Below are 18,841 nucleotides of genomic sequence, written 5' to 3'. Positions count from 1 at the left end.
GGGTAACCAAGAGCAAGAGCAATAGCCTGTAATGTTTGGGGTCTATAGGACCTCTCCAGCCAACAGTTCCACTGATGACATTGGGCTTTTTATTTGTTATCCTTTGTGTCTAATATGAGGATTGTTGCCCAGTTAAAGTGTAGCTCCATTTAAACTCTGTGCATTATATGTATATGTGTATTAGGAAACTTCTATAGTAGTAATTTTCCATATGACTTTTAAAAAGTCTTTTGTGTTATTTTTTTTCCTTTCTTACATTCCCTCCCTAACCCCTCTTCTGCTCTACCATGCCAATTTAATCTTTAACTCTTTATACCAGTGCAGCCTATCTCCCCTAATATAAAAGCCCTTCCCTGTGGTTCCTTCGTAATTTCATAACCTCTATGGTCATTCCAAATGAATACAAGTATTTAAAGGTAAAAGTCTAGCATCCACAAATGGGAGAAAACATGACATTTGTCTTTCTGGATCTGGGCTACCTATCTCAGAATGATTGTTTCTAGTTCCATTCATTTATGTGTGAATGTCATAATGTCATCTTTCTTTATAGCTGAATAATACTCAATTGTGTAAATATATTTTTGTTATCTATCTATCAGCTTATAGGCATCTAGGCTGTTTCCACTTACTCGCTATTGTGAGTAAAGGAACTGGGAACATGAATTATCAGGTATCTTCTAGAGTAGTCTATGGAGTCCTTTGTGTATATACCCATGAGTGGTGTAGTTGCATCATGTGGTAGGCCGATTTTTAGTTTTTTTGAGGAACTTCCACACTGATTTCCACAGTTGCTGCACTAGTTTTTACTTCCACCAGCTGTGAATAAGTGTTTCCTATTCCCTACTAACTATGGTAGCAAAACAAACCTTAGTTGTTATATGTAAATCTCTGAAATGATAACCTGGTTCTCTTATATTATCTGAGGTGTGCTAGAGCCTAATTCGGTTGTTGTGTACATTAGGCATGTATAATATTTGGGGAATAAATTATTTTTATTTTAAAAAGTAAAGATTGTTCTCAACACACTGAAAAGTCAAGTTTAGCAAGTTCCAAAGTCTACCTGTAAGAGAATTGATAAATGTTGCTTTGATGACAGGTTTGGGCCTTTTATTACAGTTGAATTTGCTTTTACAACCTGTAGAGTAAATTAGGTTAGAAATTTTAAAAAGAAAAATAATGTCTACCACATTCTACAAAACCACAAAAGTAATGTGTTAAGGTTTTGTGATTTTTTTTCTTAAATGACTATAATGCAGATAATAAAATACTTTCTTATTGTAGACACCAATACAGTCAAAATACTAAACAGATAAGAGACTAGAGAAAATACCTACAATGCATTCTTTTATATTCAAATCTCATTTTGTTAGTATAAACTGTAGCAAAACAATGTAGTGTGCAAAAATAACTTTATCATAGAAAATTTATAGTCAACATGTAGGTGCATGACTACAGTAACAGCTGTTGGAGAGGCTGAGCATGACGGATTGCTTGAACCCAGGAGTTGGCGATTAATCTTGACAATACACTGAAAGTCCATTTTAGAACTATAGAAACAAGCTATTATAAATAAAAGTATTTTATATATGTTGACAGTTACTGAGATACAAATATGAACGTGCAATTTATATTCAAATCTTAAGTGGTTTTTGCTATTTTTTTTACGTGAAAGCTATGATTTTTTTAGTGAAATTCCAATATTTGTTTAAAGCAGACCTTTATTTTGAAACTGTTTCACAAAATGCTTTTTCCATGTTTTCAATATGATACAAACTCAATTTTTTACTGTGTACATTATCCGGTCAGTGACTTTTTATGTATTGGTCTCTAAAAGCACAAATAATAACAACAGTGATCTACAAACAAGATTACATTTATCATAAAAGCTATTGAGCAGGAAAATAAACAGTTAATAAAGGAAAAAATAAAGTATGAATTGGAATAAAATGTCTGCAAACCTTATATCTTATAAGGGATTTATAATATGTCAGAAACATACACAAGTTGGAAACAAGAAAATTATGACCCAGTTTTAAAATGGGCAGGTATAGAGAGATGGCTTGGTGGATAAAAGCACTGGTTGCTCTTCCTGAGTACCATGGTTCTATTCCCAGCATTCATATGGTGTCTGATAATCATCTGTAACTGTATTTGGCACCCTCTTCTGGTCTCTGAGGGTACTCGTCATACATACACTTGGTATACAGATATATAAGCAGGCAAAACACCCATATATATAAAATAGTAAAACAGTTCTTTTAAATGAACAAAAGACATGCCTATAATCACACTACTAAGGAGGTAGAGACAGGGGGATCAGAATTTCTAGTTCATCCTCAGCTACTAATGAGTTTGAGGTGACCCATATGCTACCTGTGTCTCACACTGTGTACCCAAAATGAACAAAACCACAAAGAGGCGGTTTTGAAAAAGAGACATAGCCAACAAGTATATGAACTGCTCAACATCACTAATCATAGAGGCAATGCAAAAAAAATCATGGTATACCTATTAGGAATGTTGCCAAAAATAAGATAAATGGTGAGAATATGGTATTCTGTACATTGTTGGTAGGGATATACACTAGTATAGCAATACCTTGGAGACAGACTTCAGAATTGCCTTGAAGTCACTGTATAGCTAAGGCTGACCTTGAACCTCTTCTGGTCCTCCTGCCTCTGTCTCTCAAGTGTTGGGATTACAGGCATGAACCATAACATCCAGTTTACATATACAGAGACCAGTATGTAGGTTCCTCAACTAGGAATAGAACTACAGTATGAATTAGTGATTCTATTTGATAGTATATAGCCAAAGAACATTAAATCAATAGTCTAATGAATATTTGAAATCCCATGTTTACTATAGTATTATTCATAACCAAGATTCAAAAATCAAGATAAATGTTTACCAGAATCTGAGTAAATAAAGATTATGTGTTATGTATGCACAATAGAATATTATTCTGCCAGCCAGGCGTGGTGGCGCACGCCTTTAATCCCAGCACTCGGGAGGCAGAGGCAGGCTGATTTCTGAGTTCGAGGCCAGCCTGGTCTACAAAGTGAGTTCCAGGACAGCCAGGGCTATACAGAGAAACCCTGTCTCGAAAAACCAAAAAAAAAAAAAAAAGAATATTATTCTGCCATAAAAGACTATTCTGAGACTTATAGCAACACACATAAACTTATAAGACATTATGTTAAGTAAAGTAAACCAGACACAAAAAGTCAAGAGCTTTTTCATCTCACTTACATTGCACTCTAAAATAAGTCACACCTGTAGAAATAGAAAGTAGAGTAGTGGTTATTGGGTTTTGGAGAGGAGGAGGAGTATAGGAATGCTTCCTTCAAAAGGTTTAGAAAGAAAGTTTTTAAGACCTATGGTCTGGCATATGACAATAACAAGTAATGTGTACTTGCTGTGTTGGCTCAGTTGATAGAGTGCACATGGTTCAGGGTTATGTCCCCAGCACCATAAAAATTGGGTGTTATGGTACATGTCTGTAATCCCAGTACTTGGGAGACAGAAACAGGGGGACCAGAAGAGGTTCCAGGTCACCCTTAGATATACAGTAACTTCAAAGCAAATCTAGGCTAAATGAAACCTAATCTACAAAAAATTGCTATGAATATAAAGTTCAGTTGGTTTTAGAAACATGGTGACTGTATAAACTGATGGGGTAATTATCTTGATTTAATCATATATATATATATATATATATATATATATATATATATAAACTTCATTATTTTCAATAGTTAGAAATATCACTTGTCTCCTCCCCCCCTCCCTCCCTCCCTCCTTCCCTCCCTCCCTCCCTTCCTCCCTCTCTTCCTTCCATTTTTTGGAGACAGAGTCTCATAGAAAGTTGGCCAAACAAGACCAACTCTTACCCTAAGTCTCTCTGAAAGGTTTGTAGATGAATTGTTCAAACCTTTGAATGATTGAAAAAGTGCTACAAAGTGCAAAATAAAATCACATACATAAAATGTCTTTGGCAGGATCCCAGATCCCTATTCTTCTTTGACCATTCAAATACAGTTTTAAAAAATGTGGTACTCTGTTCATCAAAGTTAAAAGGGCCAGAAAGCTTTTAAGCATAGGAACATAGCCAACTAGTAAGAATTGACCACTTAAAGTAAGGAAGAAGCAAAACTATAAAACACAGATATTCCAAGGCTAGAGTCTTTGGCATGAAAGTAAATAAATTCCCTGTATTTTAGTGCCTCCAGGAGGGAATTGTTATATTAAAATATTTATTATATGTATACTAATAATTAGTATACTAATAGGTATACTAATTATTTCTGAGTTCGAGGCCAGCCTGGTCTACATAGTGAGTTCCAGGACAGCCAAGGCTACACAGAGAAACCCTGTCTCGAAAAACCAAAAAAAAAAAATATTAAAAGACAAAGGCTAGTGTACTACAGTAGCTGCTGCTGTGCAGCGAAGGTGATTAGTGCTGCTTCTTGAGTTGGACTAAACCTGTCTAAGGCTTTGAATTCTGATTGGCCCTTAACAGCTACAGTAAATGTCTAACTGACATGTTGTAGCCTGGGAAAGAAATAAGGAAAGATTCATATGTAAAATCTCCAGAGAAGTGAATTCTTTGAGTCCCCAACTTTTGTAGTGTTTTAAGACCTTGCATAAAAAGGAGGCAATATTGTAAAGTGGTTGAGAGCATTGAGTCAGGCTTCCTAAAGTCACGTTTCAGTCCTTGTAGGGTTTTTTGTTTGTTTGTTTTTTGTTTTTTTGTTTTTCGAGACAGGGTTTCTTTGTATAGCCCTGGCTGTCCTGAAACTCACTTTGTAGACCAGGCTTGCCTCGAACTCAGAAATCCACCTGCCTCTGCCTCCAGAGTGCTGGGATTAAAGGCATGTGCCACCACCGCCCAGCCCAGCCCCTGTGTTTTAAAGATAGAATTTAAATGATTGAGTCTAATCTAAGTCAGACTTTTGTCCTGTTAAAATAATATAATTGGTAGGAAAATTTTGAGGACAAAAAACGTTCAAGCATGCTATCATGGTTTGGGCATATATGATAGCCATTGTTTTATTGTTTACAAAGCCCTTATTAGAAAAGCTTGAAGTGGATATTATAATGTTTGCTACTATTGATTTATGTATTATTTATGTCTGTGAGTGTATGCAACGTGTGTGTGATGACCCACAGAGGCTAGAAAGTATGTTGGCTCCCTTGGAGCTTGAGTTACCAGTAATTGCAGGCCAGTAGGTACTGAGACCCAAACTGAGTCTTCTGTAAGAGGAGCAAGCACCCTTAACTGATGAGCCATCTCTGCAGTCCCTGTTTGCTGTTTTTCATGCTGAAATGAATTCTTCTTTCTTCATTTGGCACATGACAAAGGTCATTTACAAGGTAAATCTACTTTTTTTTTTTTTTTTTTTTTTTACTCTTTGCTAGTCATTGAAGTTCTAGAAATAGAATAGAAATGTATAACTAAAGAATTCTAGCCTTATGTACTACCCTGTTTAAAAAAAAAAAAACACTTTCAAACTTAACAAATCAGAAGAAACCTTAGTTGTCTGAAATATTTTGGTGCACACCAATCTCAACAACTTTATATTTAAAATATGCTTTAAACATGAGTGTTTTGGGTACGACTTCACTTTAATTACTACCTCAGTGTAATCAGTTTTTTTTCCACTCTTTTAAAATGAGCTTTATAGGCTGCAGAGTACTCTTTTTGTGTTCAGAAATTCATTTTGGCTCCTTACTACTGATAACTGCCAGAATACCATGGAAAACTGTGGAGAAATTTAAAGTGGCTAAAGAAACTGCCATGTACTATGTATGCCTTCATGTACTTAGATTGAATCCTCACATCAGTCCGAAGTAAAGGTTTTTACCCCCTTTTGGGGAGGACAAATCAGCACAGTTAAGAAACAGAATCATTATTGCTTCTGTTAATGATTCTGTTTCTTAACTGCTGACACCATTGCATACACTAGCAACATTTTGCTGAAAGCACCCAGATATAGCTGTCTCTTGTGAGACTATGCCAGGGCCTATCAAACACAGAAGTGGATGCTCACAGTCAGCTATTGGATGGATCACAGGGCTCCCAATGGAGGAGCTAGAGAAAGTACCCAAGGAACTAAAGGGATCTGCAACCCTATAGGTGGAACAACATTATGAACTAACCAGTACCCCAGAGCTCTTGACTCTAGCTGCATATGTATCAAAAGATGGCCTAGTTGGCCATCACTGGAAAGAGAGGCCCATTGGACTTGCAAACTTTATATGCCCCAGTACAGGGGAACGCCAGGGCCAAAAAGTGGGAATGGGTGGGTAGGGGAGTGGGGGGGAGGGTATGGGGGAATTTTGGGATAGCATTGGAAATATAATTGAGGAAAAATACGTAATAAAAAATATTAAAAAAAGAAACAATCATTAAATGATATGATCATACACACAGGGTATCATAGAACAGTGTTCATGCAAAGTTAGCCTGCTTAACAGACTATTTTACTATGTCCCTTGTCTCTCAAGAGGAAGTAATTAGTCTGCATAATCTGGAATATCTCCATGAATGTCAACAACTGGCCAAGAATTTAGATACTGTGAATCAACAGCCAGAAACCTACTGTATACAAGAGCTAAGTATAGCTTTTTTATTCTAGAGGATGCAGGCAGCTAAAGAACCTGAGCAAATTTCTCTAGGTATAAGGATTCTGGGATAAACAGAAATTTTTACTTCTTTATTTCATATGGGGTTTATTTTGTTTTTGTTTTTAAACAACTTAAATTTTCTTGGTTTTAAAAGTCTGTACCTACCCTTCATTGTTTGGTGGTACATGGAAATTTGAGTCTTTGTTTATTTCTTTCCTTGGAATTAGAATACTCCTAGTTCAAACCAGCTTTCTATATGCAGGATTTTATTATACAGCAATATAGATTTGACTAGAGAAGAAAATAACTGTCAACTTACCATGTATATAATCCTACAAATCAGGAGACTGAGGCAGTAAAATCTTGACTTTGAACTGTGTAGCAAGTCCTTTTCTTAGGAAAACAAAACCTGCTTTCCTTTCTGGAAATTATCCTTTATTAACACAAAATTATATTGACCAGACACCCTTTGTTAAATGAGCACTGTTTATGACAGTTAATTTTGTGTGTGTGTGTGTGTGTGTGTGTGTGTTTTAAACAACCTGAGTAACTACAATTGTCTACTTCTTTTTTTTGTTTTTTGGTTGGTTTTTTTGTTTGTTTTTGTTTTTGTTTTTGTTTTTTACAAGACAGGGTTTCTCTGTATAGTCCTGGCTGTGCTAGAACTCACTCTGTAGACCAGGCTGGCCTCGATCTCAGAAATCCGCCTGCCTCTGCCTCCCAAGTGCTGGGATTAAAGGCGTGTGCCACCACCACCCAGCTACTTCATTTTCTTATCTCTAGTCCTGGCACTTAGTGGTAGTCACTAAGTGTTAGTTCAGTAAAGGAATTTAGTGTTCTTTGAAAGTAATTTAGTTTCCCACTAAATTTTAATTAGATGTTGAAGATTTCTGAAATAACATCATCCAAATTTGGCATATAAAGAATATGGTAGTTTGGTTCTGCCTTTAAATATGACTTAGAGGAAAAGTCACCTAGTCTTTTAATTTTTTTTTTGTCTGCACCAAGCACTGTGTAATTAAATGGGTTTGGCTTTGAAGCTGCCTTTCAACACAAAGCTGTATCATCTGTGATCATTGCATTTTATTTTTCAAAATCCAGGAATGGCATGTAAATTATTTACTGTTGCCATGTAGCCCCAAGGTAAAATAATTAGTGGCCATAAATATATTTGTTTGATTGTACATTGAAGCAAATATTAAACTGTTTCTCTTTGGAGAAAACAAAAAGGTGAGGATTGAAAAATTATTTTGAAATTACTATATCTAAAGTAGTTTATGTTTTAGGTTAGAGTATTTTTCATTATTTTTAAATTTTTTTCTTTTATTGAAATAGATTCTTTTCTTACATAATATAACCTGATTATAGTTTCCTCTCCTTCCACTCCTCCCAGTTTTTCCCCATGTCTCCTCCCATTCAGATCCACTCCCTCTCTGTCTCTCATTAGAAAAAAACAGGCTTCTAAGGGACAAAAATAAAATATAAGATAAAACAAAAACTGTCACATCAAATTTGGAAAGGGCAAGCCAAGAGAAGCAATAAGAATCAGACACTGACTCTTTTGCACACTCAAGAATCCCATAAAAAACACATAAAAAAACAAAACTGTTAGCCATAAGTGTAGGGGACCTGGTGCAGACTTGTGTAGGCCCTGTGCATGCTAATTTAGTCTCTGTGAGTTTATATGAGCTTTGCCCATGTTGATTTACAAGGCCCTCCCTCTTACACTCTTTGATTTCTCATTTATGGGGATCCCTAAGGCCTGATGGGAAGAACTTGATAGAGACATCCTATTTAGGACTGAATTCCAACTTCTCTTACTCTCTGTATACTGCTTGACTGTGAGTGTCTTCTCTGTATTTGTACCTGTCAGGAAGATTCTCTGATGATGGCTGAACAAGGCACCAATCTGTGAGAATAGCAGAATGTCATTAGGAGTCAGACTGGAGCGGAGGCTTTCTGTAAAGCTGTAGCCTGACTGACTGTGATATCTGTTCCCCAACAGGGCTACCTTGTCTGGGCCTCATTGGGAGAGGGTGAGCCTACTTTGGCAGTGCCAGGGTGGATGAATGAGGGTACCCAGGAGGACTCTATCCCTCTCAAGAAAAATGGAGGGTCTCTGGGGGTGTTGAGTTTGGGATGTAAATAAAGACATGAATTTAAAAAAAGAGTCATTTTATCATTTATTTTCATTTTTTTAGACCAGTAGAATTTGATTCTGCCCTAGGTAAGAGTAGAGTTTTGCTTCAGTAGAAAAACTGAGGTCAAAACGAAAATGATTTTTCTCTCCAAAATCAGTATGTCTAACACATGTGAAAATTTTGAATGATGTTAGAATCAAAGAAGTGCAATGAAAGACAAAAATTATATGTATATTTGCTTATCTAATTGGAAAAGATGGTACTCATTTTGACAAAGGTAAACAGACATTCTTAATACACTCTTAATACATTCTTTTATTTTTTATTTTTAAACAATTTTTATTAGATATTTTCTTCATTTACATTTCAAATGCTATCCCCAAAGCCCCTTATACCCACCCTGCTCCCCAACCCACCCATTCCTGCTTCCTGGTCCTGGCATTCCTCTGTACTGGGGCATATGATCTTCGCAATACCAAGGGCCTCTCTTCCCATTGATGGCCGACTAGGCCATCCTCTGCTATATATGCAGACACTCATATACTTCTTATGGGCACATGTTTTGACACTATTAGTATACATAAAAATTAATCTTAGCCTTATATCTAAGTGAAGATATTCTTAAATCAATGAGAACATAAATTAGTGTGGTGTTCTGGGTGGCAGCCTGAAAGCATCCCCCAACTTTGAAGTTTTTATAATTTTAATCCACAATTTCACATTTACAAAAAATCATTTTGAGAAAATTTATCATGGAGTTGTACAGTTTCTTATGGACAAAGGTCCTCATCTTATATGAATACAAATAGTAAGTTTATAAATAATTGTATTAGCGTGCTTCCCTGCTTTTTTTCTGTTTTCCAGATTTTATTATAAAAAAACAAGACTTTCCAGTGACAAAATATATTCCTAGTTTTAAAATGTGAGATTGCCTTTATTAATATGTAGAAGTCTTTCTTATTTCTTCTATTCAATACCTTCTTTTGTTTCTGAACAGGTCTCCAGGAAAAGTTGGACTTTTATCATTTAAGGTGAGTTGTGTTTCCTCAACAATTTAGGTATTTGTCACCTTCTTGTTACCTTTTTAAAAAACCTTTTTCTTCAACAACATTGTGACTATACTCTTCTGATTTACCAATTAATTAGATATCCCATAAATATCTAAGTGTATATTGTGCTTTAAGGAAGGGTATATACATAATTTATAGAATTTCATTAATTTTTATTTGATTTATTATCTTAAAAATAAAAGAACACTATAAAGCTCTAAGCGTATAACTTAATGATAGAGTACTTGTCTAGTATATACAAAGCCTTAGGTTTGGACTCTAGTGTTTTAAAAAAGAAAAAAAAAATAACCAAAACACTCATATACTTCTTACAGGCACATGTTTTGGCACTATTAGTATGCATAAAATATATCTTAGCCTTATATCTAAGTGAAGATATTTTCTATTGTGACAGGATGTCATTGGAAGACATTTTGGGTTGTTTTTGTGATGCTGGGTATCAAACCTGGAGCCTAGCACATGCTAGATCACTGAGCTACATCCTGTTTCCTAAGACTTACCTTTTTAAAGTACAATATTATAATCAAGGAAATTTACTTACATATAAATATTTATATATTTATATTATGTTTTGTATATATAATCTTGAACATGCTTTATATTTCATATATGTGTATGTATAGTATATTTATGTATAACATTTTGAAGAAGTAAAAAATTAATTAATTATACACAAAACCCAAGTGAGTTTCAAACACCAGAGTGTTGATTAGAGTTACAACGCACAGAAATGTATATATACTGTGATTCCATTATGTTAAGTTCAAAAGCATAAAAAAGAACATATTATTTACAAATATAATCATGGGATTTACCTGAGTCCCTTGGTTCAATTCCTTTAGAACCCTATAAAAAATAGGGCATGATGGGTCATGCCTCTAAGCACAGCACTAGAGATGTGGAGGCTGGAAATTCAAAAATTCAAACTCATTTTTGTTTACATAGTGAGTTTAAGGTCATCTTGTTCTATATGAGACATCAAACAAACAAACAAGAAGAATGAAAGAAAACAAATGTGGTCAAACTGGAAAGAAAGCAAAGTAATGATAAACATAATTTAGGTTATCATTTCTCAGAATGAGACATTATAAAGGAAAATAATAATGTATAAAAGAATTGAAAGCTCTTTTTTCATAAACTAAATGCTTAGAAAGGGTCTATTATAATTCTTGTATTTTATGAATATATTTTGTACTTAATATTTTCATAAGCATGTTTAAAAGTTATATGTGTGTGTGTGTGTATATATATATATATATATATACACACACACACACATATATATATAGTCTATTTTGTTTGTTTGTTTCTTTAAATTTCCTTATACAAAATAGTATGAAAAGGGAAAAGGTCCTGTGTATCCTTTACTCACTTTCTCCAATGGTTATAACTTAATCATAGAACAGTATCAAAACCAGGAATTTGACATTGGTACAGTGTGAGGGTATAATCTTCTGTCGGTATTTTTTGTATGTATGCCTGTGTAACCACCGTAACCAAGATGCAGAACTGTGTCATCAACATGTGCCTTGTGCTACCACTTTATATTTAACCTGTTACCAACAACCCATATCATTTTCAAATTTGTTTTCCATCTCTCTAATTTTGTTGTTTTGAAGATAGTCTATAAATAAAATCATATAGTATATGCCCCTATGAAATTAGCTCAAAGTATTGAGATTCACCTGACTTGCTGCATTTATCAACATTGTGTTCATTTTCATTGTTTAGTAGCACATGATGTCCATGTACTGAGGCCACTGAGCATGTTTCATGTATATACGGCATATCTAAAGGTATCCTTTTTAAAGATTTATTTTTATATGTCTGTGTACCACACAGAAGGTAGAAGAGAGCATTGGATCCCATGGAGTATTACAGACAACTGTGAGCCACCCAAATGTGGGTGCAGATAATAGAACTCTGCTCCTGTGGGAAAGCACAGAGTGCTTTCACTACTTTCTCTCCAGGTTCTCATCTTCAATGATCTCAAATGGTAAAAATAAAGGTCCTGTTTGTGGTAACTTTATAGTCTCACATTATAGATATCTATGGAAAGGGATAAATAGTCTTGGTTTTTGTAGAACAGACTAAATACTTAGTATTGAAAGAAGGTTGGAGGGAGAACACAATACAGCAGCTATGTGAGCACTGTTTATTTTGGAAATAAAAATCATTTTAAAAAGAATATAGAAGTTGTGTATAGGAAATTGGGGCATTGTATAGGTAGGTAGAGAACCATTGGCAAGATATTGTGTTAGGTAATAACAGTATGAACTAAACACGTGACATTTGTTGGAAGCATTTGAAACACTTAAATAGCGTGACATTTGTAGAAGCTTCCATACTATAATGCCAAAAAATCGAGTAGGTTGTACTGAGTCTTAGATAGCAAGCTAAGAATTCTAGCCTTTAACATTTTTTATTGGATATTTTCTTTATTTATATTTCAAATGTTATACCCTTTCCCGGTTTCCCACCTTCCCGGAAACCCCCTATCTCATTTCCATCCCCCTGCTTCTATGAGGGTGTCCTACCTACTCCCGCCTCCCACCCCTTCATTTCCCCATACACTGGGGTATCTATCAAGCCTTTAATAGGACCAAAGACCTCTCCTCCCATTGATGCCTGACAAGGCCATCCTCTGCTACATATACAGCTGGAGCCATGTGTACTCCTTGGTTGGTGACTTAGTCCCTGGGAGCTGTGGGGGTCTGGATGGTGGATATTGTTCTTCCTATGTGGTTGCAATCCCCTTCAACTCCTTCAGTCCTTTATCTTCTCCATTGGGGACCCCACGCTTAGTCCAGTGGTTGGCTACAAGCATCCACCTCTGCATTTGTAAGACTCTGGCAGGGCCTCTCAGGAGACAGCTATATCAGGCTCCTTTCAGCAAGCATTTCTTGGCATCCACAAGTGTCTGGTTTTGGTGACTGTATATGGGATGGATCCCCAGGTGGGGCAGTCTCCAGATGGACTTTCCTTCAGTCTCTGCTCTACACTTTCTATCCATATTTGCTCCCTTGAGTATTTGTTTCCCCCTTCTAAGAAGAGCCGCAGCACCCATACTTTGGTCTTCTTCATGAGCTTCATGTGGTCTGTGAGTTCTAGCTTAGGTATTCTGAACTTTTAGGCTAATATCCACTTATCAGTGAGTGCATACCACACGTGTTCTTTTGTGATTGGGTTACCTCACTCAGGGTGATATTTTCTAGTTCCATCCCTTTGCCTAAGAATTTCATGAATTCATTGTTTTTTTTTTTTTTATCTAATTCTTTTTTAAATTTAACTTGTATTACAATCCAAGAAACATCTTTTTAAATCTTAAACAACTGACATTTAATTGTGAGACTATAACTATTTAGTCTTTAACCCCATCCAAGATTTGAGAATGAATAAATATTGTTTGGACATAGCTTTTATTTTTTTTAATTAAATGATTTATTTATTTATCTATCTATCTATTTATTTATTTTGGATTAAAAACCATGAACTTTAATTCAGGTGTTTTTTTTATTAGATATGTTCTTTATATACATTTCAAATGTTATCTCCTTTCCTTATTTCTCCACTGAAAACCCCCGTAATCCAATCTCCCCTCCCCTTGCTCACTAACCCACCCACTCCCGCTTCCCTATCCTGGTACTCCCCTACACTGGGCATCGAGCCTTTACAGGACCAAGAGATTCTCCTCTCATTGATGTCCCATAAGATCATACTCTGCTACATATGCAGCTGGAGCCATGAGTCCCACCATGTAAATTCTTTGGTTGGTGGTTTAGTCCCTGGGAGCTCTGTGGGTACTGGTTGGTTCATATTATTGTTCTTCCTATGGGGCTGCAAACCTCTTCAGCTCCTTGAGCCTTTCTCTAGCTCCTCCATTGAGAACCCTGTGCTCAGTCCAATGGATGGCTGTGAGCATCTACTTCTGTATTTGAAAGGCACTGGCAGAGCCTCTCAGGAGACAGCTATATCAGACTTCTGTCAGCAAGCACTTGTTGGCAACCACAATAGTGTCTGGGTCTGGTGGGACCCATGGGATGGGTCCTCAGGTGGGACACTCTCTGGATGGCCTTTTCTCCAGTTTCTGCTCCACACTTTGTCTCTGTATCTCCTCCCATGGGTATTTTGATCCTGCTTCTAAGAAGGACCAAAGTGTCCACACTTTAGTCTTCCTTCTTCTTGAGCTTCATGTGGTCTGTGAATTGTATGTTGAATATTCTGAAATTCTGGGCTAATATCCACATATTAGTGAGTGCATACCATGTGGGTTTTTTGGTGATTGGGTTATCTCATTAAGGATGGTATTTTCTATCCATTTGCCTAAGAATTTCATAAATTTATTGTTTTTAATAGCTGAGGAGTTCTCTATTGTGTAAATGTACTACATTTTCTGTATCCATTCCTCTGTTGAGGGACATCTGGGTTCTTTCCAGCTTCTGGCTATTATAAATATGGCTGCTATGAACATAGTGGAGTATGTGTCCTTATTACATATTGGAACATCTTCTGGGTATATGCCCAGTAGTAGTATTGCTGGATCTTCCTGTAGAACTATGTCCAATTTTCTGATCAGTTGCCAAACTGATTCCAGAGTGGTTGTATCAGCTTGCAATCCCACCAGCAATGGAGGAGTGTTTCTCTTTCTCCACATCCTCCCCAGCATCTGTTTTCACCTGAGGATTTTTTTTTATCTTAGCCATTCTGACTGGTGTGAGGTAGAATCTCAGGGTTGTTCTGATTTGTATTTCCCTGATGACAAAGGATGTTGAACATTTCTTTAGGTGCTTCTCAGACACTCGGTATTCCACAGTTGAGAATTCTTTGTTTAGCTCTGTAACCCATTTTTAATAGGGTTATTTGGTTTTCTGAGGTCTAACTTCTTGAGCTCTTTGTATATATTAGTTATTAGCCCTCTGTTGGATATAGGGTTGATAAAGATCTTTTCCGAATCTGTTGTTTGCCGTTCTATCCTATTGACGGTGCCCTTTCCCTTACAGAAGATTTGCAATTTTATGATGTCCCATTTGTCGATTTTTGATCTTAGAGCATAAGCTATTGGTGTTCTATTCAGGAAATTTTCCCATGTACCCACTAGATGCTCTTTCCCACATTCTTTTCTGTTAGTTTCACTGTATCTGGTTTCATGTGGAGGTCCTAGATCCACTTAGACTTGAGCTTTCTACAAGGAGACAAAAATTGACTGATGTGCATTCTTCTACATGCTGACCAACAGTTGAACCAGCACCATTTGTTGAAAATGCTGTCTTTTTTCCCCCACTGGATAGTTTTAGCTCCTTTGTCAAAGATTAAGTGATCTTTGGATTTTGGTGTGTTCGTTCATTTCTGGGTCTTCAATTTCATTCCATTGATCTACCTGCCTGTCACTGTACCAATACCATGCAGTTTTTATGATGATTGCTGTTTAGTACAGATTGAGGTAAGGAATGGTGATTCCTCCAAAAGTTCTTTTATTGTGAATAGTTTTTGCTATCCTTAGTTTTTTGTTATTGAGATAAATTTGATAATTGATCGCTCTTTCTTTCTTTCTTTCTTTCTTTCTTTCTTTCTTTCTTTCTTTCTTTCTTTCTTTCTTTCTTTCTTTTTTTTGTGGGGGGTGGGTTAGAGACAGGGTTTCTTTGTATAGCCCTGGCTGTCCTGGAACTCACTTTATAGACCAGGCTGGCCTTGAACTCAGAAATCCGCCTGCCTCTTCCTCCGGAGTGCTGGATTAAAGATGTGTGCCACCACGCCTGGCTATAATTGCTCTTTCTGACTGTATGAAGAATTGAGTTGGAATTTTGATGGGGATTGCATTGAATCTGTAGATTTGCTTTCAGTAGGATGGCCATTTTTACTGTATTAATCCTGCCAATCCATGAGCATGGGAGATCTTTCCATCTTCTGAGATCTTATGAATCTTCAGTTACTTTCTTCTAAGACTGGAAGTTCTTATCATACAGATCTTTCACTTGCTTAGGTAGAGACACACCAAGGTATTTTATATTATTTGTGATTATTGTGAAGGGTATTGTTTTCCTAATTTCTTTCTCAGCCCATTTATCCTTTGTGTAGAGAAAGGCCATTGATTTCTTTGACTTTATTTTATATCCAGTCACTTTGCTGAAGTTCTTTATCAGGTTTAAGTGTTCTCTGGTAGAATTTTTTGGGTCACTTAAGTATACTATCATATAATCTGGAAATACTGATATCTTGACTTCTTCCAATTTATATTTCTTTGACCTCCTTTTGTTGTCTAATTGCCCTAGCTAGAACTTCAAGTACCATATTGAATAGGTAGGGATAGAGTGGGAGCTTTGTCTAGTCCCTGATTTTAGTGGGATTGCTTCAAATTTCTCTCCGTTTAGTTTGATATTGGCTACTGGTTTGCTGTAGATTGCTTTTACTATTTTTAGGTACAGGCCTTGAATTCCTGAACTTTGCAAGACTTTTTATCATGAATGGGTGTTGGATTTTGTCAAATGCTTTTTCAGCATCTACTGAGAAGATCATATGGTTTTTGTTCTTTGAGTTTGTTTGTACAGTGGATGACGTTGATGGATTTCCGTATACTGAACCATTGCTGTATCCCTGGGATGAAGCCTACTTGATCGTGATGGATGATCGTTTGGATGTGTTCTTGGATTTGGTTTAAGAGAATTTTATTGAGTATTTCTGCATCGGTATTCATAAGGGGAATTGGTCTGAGGTTCTCTTTCTTTGTTGGGTCTTCATGTGGTTTAGGTATCAAAATAATTGTGGCTTCATAGAAAAATTGGATAGTGTTCCTTTTGTCTCTATTTTGTGAAATAGATTGGAGAGTATTGGTATTAGGTCTTCGTTGAAAGTATGATAGATCTCTGCGCTAAACCCATCTGATCCTGGGCTTTTTTGTTGTTGTTGTTGTTGTTGTTGGGTGAATATTAATGACTGCTTCTATTTCTTTAGGGATTATGGGAGTGTTTAGATTGTTTATCGGATCCTTATTTAACTTGGTAGCTAGTATCTGTCTAGAAAATTGTCCATTTCATTCAGATTTTCCAGTTTTGTTGAGTATAGGCTTTTGTAGTAGGATCTGAAAAAATTTTGTATTTCCTCAGTTTCCATTGTTATGTCTCCCTTTTCATTTCTGATTCTGTTGATTTGGTTAAATTCTCTGTGCCCTCTGGTTAGTTTGGCTAAGGGTTTATCTATTTTGTTGATTTTTCTCAAGGAACCAAGTCCTGGTTTTGTTGATTCTTTGTATAGTTCTTTTTGTTTCTACTTGGGTGATTTCAGCCCTGAATTTGATTATTTCCTGCAGTATACTCCTCTTGGGTCTGTTTGCTTCTTTTTGTTTTAGAGCTTTTATTTGTGTTGTCAAGCTGCTAGTGTATGCTCTCTCCAGTTTCTTTTTGGAGGCACCCAGAGCTATGAGTTTTCCTCTTAGCACTGCTTTCATTTTGTCACATAAGTTTTGGTATGTTGTACCTTTGTTTTCATTAAATCCTAAAAGGTCTTTCATTTCTTTAATTCTTCCTTGACCAAGTTATCAATGAGTAGAGTGTTGTTCAGCTTCCACGTGTATGTGGGCTTTCTATTATTTATGTTGTTATTGAAGACCAGCCTTAGTCCTTGGTGATCTGATAGGATGCATGGGATTATTTAAATCTTATTTTATAATTTGAGACCTGCTTTGTGACCGACTATATGGTCAATTTTGGGGAAGGTATATTGAGGTGCTGAGAAGAATGTATATTCTTTGTTTTAGGATAAAATGTTCTCATAACTTCTGTTGGTTTCACTGTGTCTCTCTTTAGTTTCTGTTTTCATCATCTGTCCATTGTTGAGATTGGGGTGTTTAAATCTCTCACTATTATTTTGTGAGGTACAATGTGTGCTTTGAGCTTTAGCAAAGTTTATTTTATGAATATGGATGCCCTTGCATTTGGAGCATAGATGTTCAGAATTGAGAGGTCATTTTGGTAGATTTTTACCTTTGATGAATATGAAGTGTCTCTCCTTATCTTTTTTGATAACATTAGGTTGAAAGTCGATTTTATCCAATATTAGAATGGCTACTCCAGCTTGTTTATTGGGACCATTTACTTGGAAACTTTTTTCTAGCCTTTTATTCTGAGATAGTGTCTGTCTTTGTTCCTGAGGTGGGTTTCCTGTTTGCAGGAAAATGTTGGGTTCTGTTTACGCATCCAGTCTGTTAGTCTTTGTTTTTTTTTTTTTGTTTTTTTTTTTTTTTTTGGTTTTTGGTTTTTGTTTTGTTTTGTTTTGTTTTTTTAATTAAGAATTGAGGCCATTGATATTAAGAGATATTAAGGAAAAGTAATTATTGCTTTCTGACATTTTTTGTTAGAGGTGGAATCATGTTTTTGTGGCTATCTTTTTGGTTTGTTAAAAGAAGATTATTTTCTTGCTATTTCTAGGGTGTAGTTTCCCTCCTTGTGTTGAAGTTTTCCATTTATTATCCTTTGAAGGGCTGGAATTGTGGAAAGATATTGTGTAAATTTGTTTTTGTCATGGAATATCTTGGTTTTTCCATCTATGGTAATTGAGAGTTTTGCTGGGTATAGTAGCCTGGGCTGGCATTTGTGTTCTTTTAGGGTCTGTATGAAATCTGTCCAGGATCTTCTAGCATTCATAGTCTCTGTTGAGAAGTCTGGTGTAATTCTGATAGGTCTGCCTTTATATGTTACTTGACCTTTTCCCTTACTGCTTTTAATATTCTTTCTTTGTTTAGTGCATTTTTTTGTTTTGATTATTATGTGATGGGGGGAATTTCTTTTCTGGTCCAATCTATTTGGAGTTCTGTAGGGTCCTTGTATGTTCATGGGTATCTCTTTCTTTAGGTTAAAGAAATTTTCTTCTATAATTTTGTTGAAGATATTTACTGGCCCTTTAAGTTGAGAATCTTCAGTTCCTTCTATACCTATTATCTTTAGGTTTGGTCTTATGGTTGTTTCTTGGATTTCCTGGATGTTTTTGGTTAGGAGCTTTTTGTATTTT

At 35.9% G+C, this 18,841-nt stretch overlaps 1 protein-coding gene across 3 annotated transcripts in view; it reads left to right on the top strand.

The window, feature by feature from the left end:
* Positions 1 to 18,841, top strand: part of Wdr44 (WD repeat domain 44) — a 119,709-nt gene that overhangs the window by 36,912 nt on the left and 63,956 nt on the right. For all 3 annotated transcript variants that reach the window (XM_029473407.2, XM_021152997.3, XM_085838234.1), the window contains one exon: positions 9,769 to 9,802. In XM_029473407.2, coding sequence (XP_029329267.2) covers positions 9,769 to 9,802 — 34 coding nt within the window. The remainder of the gene's footprint in view (positions 1 to 9,768; positions 9,803 to 18,841) is intronic.

This window comes from Mus caroli, unplaced genomic scaffold, assembly GCF_978045245.1.
Source record: "Mus caroli unplaced genomic scaffold, Mus_caroli_1 scaffold_5, whole genome shotgun sequence".
NCBI lineage: Eukaryota > Metazoa > Chordata > Mammalia > Rodentia > Muridae > Mus > Mus caroli.
The sequence above is the reverse complement of the archived record's forward strand: the minus strand, read 5'-3'. Positions and strand labels throughout refer to the sequence as shown.